This window comes from Ipomoea nil, unplaced genomic scaffold, assembly GCF_001879475.1.
Source record: "Ipomoea nil cultivar Tokyo-kokei standard unplaced genomic scaffold, Asagao_1.1 scaffold1403, whole genome shotgun sequence".
In the NCBI taxonomy this organism is placed as follows: domain Eukaryota; kingdom Viridiplantae; phylum Streptophyta; class Magnoliopsida; order Solanales; family Convolvulaceae; genus Ipomoea; species Ipomoea nil.
Genome location: NW_017617831.1, coordinates 85,001 through 92,227, shown reverse-complemented (window position 1 = coordinate 92,227; position 7,227 = coordinate 85,001). Strand labels below are relative to the sequence as shown.

Below are 7,227 nucleotides of genomic sequence, written 5' to 3'. Positions count from 1 at the left end.
ACATTTTCACTATAAACCATACAAAAATTTAAATCAAATGACAATATAATTTAAAATACAATTTCTTGAATTAAATAAATAATAATCCAATAACTCTGGGCCAACATAAACATATATCAAATTATTGATATTTTGTATATATGGCCCAAAAAAATTCTAGCCTAACCCCATGTATAACAATCGGCCCATTATTGCAGCTCCCTCTCTTTCTCGCTTCTGTGTCCTCTCTCGCCACTCTCCCTACCGTTTCTAGAAACCTCACCACAAACACATTGCTCAAAATAAGCAAATCCAATAGAAACAACAATAGCAAATTAATTAAAGGAAAATAAAAAATAAAAAGAGTTCTTATGCAGATTAATAAGTTCTGTCCAGAATTGTCATCGCACCAGACCAAATTTCATCGCCCAGAAATTGAGATTGCATGCAAAGAAGAAATGAAGTTGACGCTGGATTAATTCACTGGAAAGAACAAATTGCTGCGACTCGGAAATTACCACACCACCGCCTGAATTATAGCTAATTGGAGTTTCCGAAGTCGAAACCCGGCCGGACGAAACTCTACTAACCAATCGGTTAATCCTTCTCAATCCAGCGGTAGGTGTTCGGCGGGCAGAAACAATCTGGGCGGCAAAGCAAACAATACCATGCATCGAGACTACAACATCTGTAAGGTAAAACCTTGCCTTTTCTGATTTTGCATTTAATCAAGTATGTTCTTGTTTAGACGGATGTGAATATTTCGATTTTAGGAATATTATACACATGCAATAATATTCAAAGTATTTTTTTTATAAATATCTGTTATGTGCAATATTTTTGTTCATATGTTCAATTTATATGTCAGATTTTTTATTTTTTTAGAGTTTATTTGAGTTCAAATGCGATTATTATTTGAAAATTGTTTAACTGTTGAGAAAAAAATCTGAGTTGATTAGTTTGTGAGAAACCTGCTCATCTTGCAGTTTTCTTGATATATTATTTTTTTTCAGAATCAAAAGATCATTTTCAATGGCTCTGTTTCTGCTTTGATGGATGGTTAGTGCTGCAGTCGTTAAAGCTTTTGCAGATGAATCTGCAAGCTCGAAAACACACGTGTAAAATTCCAATTTAAAATTAAAATAGCTTCATGTAATGTAGTGTAAATGGGATGAGTCCTCCATGTTTCTGATTTGAACTATGTACTAAGACAAAAACGGAGGCTGATACCAAAAGTGGAGATCAACCATTTCTGTTTTCGGAACACACATGATATCCTATAATTTTAAGAAACAACAAATGTTAATCCATAATCCTTCTTCAACGGTAACATTGTTGGAGTTTGATTTCATGTTCTTGATCCGTATTGCATAGTAGTTTACCATACAATTTCCCAATATTTAGAAATATTAGAGCTAATGAATTAATTTATGTTTTGCTTTCTCTCCCTCTTATTGGTTCTGTTACATAAGTTGGCCTCCTACTATTTAGGTTGCTGATTTTTTATTTTTTTTTTCTTTTCAATTTCTTGTCTTTTTGGTTGTTCTTATGCTCTTTAGTTTCAAAGGATTCTTTCAATCTTTCCCTGTTCTGTTCTATATGATTCTTTACTTTCCAACTTTAATCAAGCAAGAAAAGGGAAAAACTGCCATTCTTTTGGCAAATCTTAGGTCAAATATCCTTCAGCTGCTTTGAGTTGCTCATAAATTAAAGATGATTATATGTTGATGATTGATTGCCTGGGTTTTACTTAGTAAGTAAATTCCGAGCATACAAGGAAACAACTTAGAGCTATAATTGCCAAGCCTTATGGATGGAAATTTGCACCTTTATTTGCTAGATTGTAATACTGACTAATTCTAATTATGCTTATGCACCAGAACAAAACATGTATAAAAATATATTTTCAGTGAGATTTTTTTTTTTTCATTTACCTCAACATTAGAGTGTAAGCTTTCAAATGCGGAATATACTATTTCTATTATTTGTGTCTGCACATGTCCTTAAAAAACTATGGCAATATTGCAGACGACTGGAACTAAGCTGTCTGGATAGAGTTACAAAGAAGAGATACATACAGTGAACACCTTCTTTGGACGGTAATATTCTTTTTATAATTTTTAACTATATTTGTTACATCTATATATATAATTCAGGTTACTATTACTCTGAAAAAAATTAAAGCTTTATTATTACTCTCTATACATTTAGCATCTCATGTGTTTCATTTATATATCAGATTTTATTTTTGGTTTATTTTGGTTAACATGCAATGAATATTTTAGAATTGTTTTATTTCACAATTAGCAACAAATTTGATATATGTTTCAATTGCATATTTTTTCCTAGAATTCGCATTACTTTAAAAAATATATATATATTGGTGCAGATTTCACACACATATGTAAAGCAAATCAGGCACATATTGCAAATGAAATAAAGTCAATATTTCATATAATGAAAACCAGTCTTCACAATATATATATATATATATATATATAACTAATCAAGATACTTAAATCTTAGATTTTTTAAATTTAATGCCAACTGAATTTTATCATAGGCCTGAATTTGACAAAAAAAAGAAAAAAAGAAAAAAAAAAGCTTTTACAGTTTAAAAATCTAAAAGCCTAAAAACTTCATAAATTGTTAACAATTTTTCAGTAGAATCCAACAAAGCTGAATAGGAATTCATTCTTATCACCAATGTGAGGTTAGATAATGAATAGGACCAAAAAATCTCAAAAACATAATGCTACCTTGTATTTTGTATTGCGGTAGAAACCAGACCCATGTGTCTTGTTATTTTGCACCATGCCTGTTTCTCCAAAGAGGTCACCTCTGAGCATAATCAGTATATCACAGTTTAATTCAACTACTGCTCAATCTCTGAATAACTTGAGTCCACTGGTACTATAGTGATACATTAGAAAAGCCAACAGGGGCATTCACATCTGATAATTTCTTCCCTTTTTTTTCCAGTATATGCATAGACAAATTTACAACAAAAGATTGAATTTCTTGACTACAATTCACTTGGAAGTATATGCATAGACAGATAAAGCTTGAATTAAAACACCATGTATGCTTCCATTGTATCTTTTTTTTTTTCTCTAAAAGTTTTCTCTTTCCGCATATGCTTGTTGATTCCTTCATCCTTTTCATTTTGCCTGCATTTGTTAACTATTGATCCCTTTTCTAAAAGTTTTTTTTTTTTTTTTTGTGTGCATATTAAACAACTTACGTAAAGTAGAGTTCCAAAAGAAAAGGATGTTGGAATTAACTCAATAGTAGATTCCTGAGGATGTGCTGAGGATGAAGCTGCGCACCCATATGATTGCGATCGAGATTAATGTTTACCCTAGCAACCTAGAATCAACATGAAACCATTTTGGATCCACAACCTGACCAACTTACAATTAATTGAATTCAAGATAAGAGGTTTTTAGTGTTTCATTCACATGACCACCTAAACATCATGAAACTGAGAAATGAAAGACTTCAACAGTACTATTTATAACATCAGAAAAGAAATACATGCCCACCTAAACATCATAAAAGAAACACATAACCACCTAGTAGTACTATTTACAATAGAAAGATCCGTAGCAGCTTATATCTAATAAGACGAGACTACAAGCCTAAACATAACACTAGCAGAAATCGCTATAAAGAAGCAAGCGACAAATGCTAGTGCAATTGAAAGACGATACATGTTGCATGGCATGTACAGCTTATAGCAACTATCAAACTTGTATAGAAAATTCACTACACCAGCAGATGCGCATGCAACACCAAGAGATATAATCGTCATCACCTGCATTATATTATATAAATAAGCTTCAAAATTCATGAATCAAACATTTAATTAATATGTGTGCGTGCATAAAGGAAATAAGGGAATTGAAGTACCCAGTCACCAATACAAATCAGGACTAGAAGGAAAACAGAATGCCCTCTCCTTCTGAACATTATGGAATGAAAATCCAGGCAAGATAGACTTAAACTCCATAAAAATAGAACCCCCATCACAAGTGCCAAGCACCTGAAACAGATACAAATAAATATATGAGATCAGAGTGATATAGAGAGTAACCATATATATGCACTAAGGCACTAACTTCATTCACCAAAAGCTCCACTCAAATTTGTTTCTCAAAATATCACAATAAGTTTGCATAGAAACTATATATTTTATTATTTAAACACAGTTACATATATCACTTGGCAAACACAATAAGCATCAATGAAACAACAAAATACACAGTGTATATAAAACATGTAAGCAGGAGGGAAATCTAATAGACATCACTAGGTAAAGGTGAAAGATGAATAAAATCGATAAAAAAGAAATGCTAGCATACCAAAAACTGGTGTTCCTTATGAAGTATGAAGCTAAAACCATTACTCCAGCGGAAGCAAGTGAAAATACACACTGCAATATTCTGACTAAGAGCCCACTCGGCTTCCCTAGGCCACCAAACAAATCTCTCATCTTGACTGTCTAGTGAACAATAGAACAATGCACTTTGTAAATCTTAATGCTTTCAAAACTTGTAAAACAACAAATGAAGCATTAAGCCAGGCAAACAGGTGACGTGTCTATGAAAAAAAAAAGGCGGGTCTAAGCTCAACCACCGGCGGCGACACAACTCCTTACCTTCTCCGGTGGACGGCGTACTCTGGAGACCCCCCCTCCCAGCTCAGCAACAGAGCTACGCGGGTACTCCTACGGCGGTGGATTGGTCGAGGACAGCGAAGAACGGCAAGAAGATCCGGCGAGCTCCAGCGTCCGACGTAAGCAGAGCCCCTCCGGCAGTGCAGCTTTTCCGGCGTCAGCTCTCTCCCTCTCCCCGGTTTCTGGCGACTCTCCGGCGTGGCTGTGAGCTCCGGCGGGGTGGTGGCGAAACTAGCTTGTTGGCGAAGGATTGATTCGGCGGTGGTGGCGAATTGAAGACCTAAAGAGCCACCATATATAGGCACACCAAAAGCTCCACTCAAAATACCACAATAGGTATTACAAAATTAAAATTAAGCTGTTACCTGATCGGATGAAGAACGTACGACTAAGCATAGTTTCATGATCGACTTTGTAGTCGCCTGTTGCCCCTTTTCCCCCATTTTGTGAAGCATAGATTACTGATCTCATTTCTATTTTTGAATACCTCATTTCATTTCAGGCAAAAGGGGACGTGGAAGAGAGAAAGATTCCCAGCTAGTGTTTTTGCTTTAGGTTCACTCTCATCTTCTTCAGCATTTGGGCAATTTGAAAACCAAGGCCACCCAGTGATCAGTCACTCAGTCCGCCCTGGTTACCTTTTTTTTTTTTTTTTTCTTTTGCTTTTGGATGGGGTAAAGTGGGGCCAAAAAACATTTATAATATGATAGAAGGGTCAAATAGTTTCATTTACTACTTTAAAGTGCTCAATTCCTTCACCATTGAAAATATAATGTGTTTGGGTCATTGAACTAAAAAAAAAATACAATTGGGTCCCTGAGCAATGCAAATTCATTCAATTCAATCCAAATTGACTTGTTTATCCGGAAAGACGGTTACTAAGTTAAAATTTTTTTTAATAATTTTAAATAGTTAAAAAAAAAAAAAAAAACCCTTCGTCTCCAGAGACGAAGGGGTAGCTTTATCTTGGACCGTCTCTCCGGCCATGAAGACGGCCTGAGACGAAGCCACCTTCGTCTCCGGTGAAGACGACGTAGTTTTTTTTTTTTTTTTAGATTTTTTATTTAAAATTATTAAAAAAATATTTTTAAATTCGGTAACCGTCTTTCTAGGTAAACATGTCATTTTTAAATTTGCATGAGTTTGCGTTGTTCAGCGATCCAATTACATTTCTTTTTTAGTTCGGTGGCCTAATTATAATTAAGTGTATAATTGAGTGACCTATTTGACCCAAATTCCTTTGTTTTTCAACAACAATCCTCATATATATATATGACACTGCTTTTGCATTTGCTGACATCCAACAAAAGTTTCACGACCTCTCCTTTTATTGTTATTATTTTTAATTATCTCCACCAACTTTATTTTCTTTCTATTAATTAACTTAATTTTTATAGATTTTTTTTTTTAAGCAGGAGTGATTTGGCATGCCAGAGACTAATTAATGTGCAATATTATATAGATCAAAATTATTGAAGTTTTTCATTATATTTTTTTTTTGTGTGTTTGGGTTCAAAATAATTGAATATTTAGTTCGAATGAAATACATAAATTAATGTCAGGAGGTTAATTTAAGGATTCTATATATTATATGCATGAAAGGCTTTTGAAAGTGTCATGTTGCACTTTCTTCCCATTCCTTGGCACCAGAAAAGGAAAAATAAAAAAATAAAATAAAATAATTGAAAGTTGAAACTTTTTAACCTTTCCAATTTATTACTTTACTCCGTATAAAACTTAATTTATAAGGAACTTAAATTTTTTGAACAATATAAGGAACTTAAATTAAGTTCCTTAATTTATAAGGAACTTAAATAAAGAACTTTACTCCGTATAAAACTTTATCAATAAAGAATTTAATTTATTAAATGGAATCAAATTGGGAAATTCGACCTCTACCATTAAGTATTGAGAAATGTTACATTCCGATCCCTTCATGATTTCACCCAATAATTTTTACCTCACATGTTTTGATGTTTTTTTTTAATATTTGATTAATAAATAGATTTTTACTTATAAATAAACACCAAGAATTATGAAGTAAAATTTGGAGCAACATTATTGTTTTGAAGTATTTGATCTAGTACGTGGTTCATCCATGTTAAATTGTTACATGCATGATACAATCGCCTTGTTTGGTAAATGATTGTTAGTAGTTAGTTGATTGAGTTAATTAGAGGGTATAACTAATTGATAACATTAGCTAATTGTAGAAAGATGTTTGGTAAATTAGCTGTTAGCTGATAGTTGTTCGGTATAATTTATTTTCTCAAAAAGCTAATTGAAAAAGTTGTTTTGAGTAAATTTTTGAATTTTAACATTTTGGAATACAAAAAGCTAATGAACCAAACACTTATATTAATTTTTAAACCAAGTCAAACAACTAATAATGTCAAATAAACTAAACTAAAATTAGTTTATAAGTTAATTAGGCCAATAATCAACAATTAGTTTATATTTGTGAAATTGCTTTTGTCACTGCATCTCAAAACGGTTCCTTCTATGTTAAGGCAAGAGAAACATGATCGATACTGTAATCCCACGTACATTCCTCAAATGGATTTTGATCT

At 32.8% G+C, this 7,227-nt stretch overlaps 1 protein-coding gene and 1 long non-coding RNA gene across 4 annotated transcripts; one reads left to right on the top strand and one right to left on the bottom strand.

Moving 5' to 3' along the window:
• The first annotated feature begins 206 nt into the window (after positions 1-206).
• On the top strand, positions 207-3,433 carry LOC109186073. Its single transcript, XR_002055083.1, has 3 exons — positions 207-674; positions 2,008-2,078; positions 3,233-3,433. It is a non-coding gene; the product is annotated as an uncharacterized LOC109186073 (long non-coding RNA).
• A 38-nt stretch (positions 3,434-3,471) lies between these two features.
• LOC109186072 (CASP-like protein 5B2) lies at positions 3,472-5,250 on the bottom strand. 3 transcript variants are annotated; one of them, XM_019335970.1, is made up of 6 exons: positions 5,023-5,250; positions 4,717-4,937; positions 4,640-4,657; positions 4,344-4,483; positions 3,892-4,024; positions 3,472-3,796 (listed from the first exon to the last, which is right to left on the bottom strand). In XM_019335970.1, the coding sequence occupies exons 1-6, from the start codon at positions 5,147-5,149 to the stop codon at positions 3,599-3,601; spliced, it is 837 nt and encodes a 278-aa protein (XP_019191515.1). In that variant the 5' UTR covers positions 5,150-5,250; the 3' UTR covers positions 3,472-3,598. The 3 variants fall into 3 exon arrangements, with proteins under 3 accessions (XP_019191515.1, XP_019191516.1, XP_019191517.1); XM_019335971.1 differs by having other exon boundaries at positions 5,044-5,250; XM_019335972.1 differs by lacking the exon at positions 4,344-4,483 and having other exon boundaries at positions 4,640-4,937.
• Positions 5,251-7,227: the final 1,977 nt, after the last annotated feature.

Coding starts and splice junctions, on each gene's coding strand:
- LOC109186072 (XM_019335970.1), bottom strand. CDS start 5,149: ATGAGGTATTCAAAAATAGAAATGAGATCAGTAATCTATGCTTCACAA. Junction 4,025..4,343: donor ATAAGGAACACCAGTTTTTG/GTATGCTAGCAT, acceptor TATCTGTTTCAG/GTGCTTGGCACTTGTGATGG. Junction 3,797..3,891: donor TGATTTGTATTGGTGACTGG/GTACTTCAATTC, acceptor AATATAATGCAG/GTGATGACGATTATATCTCT.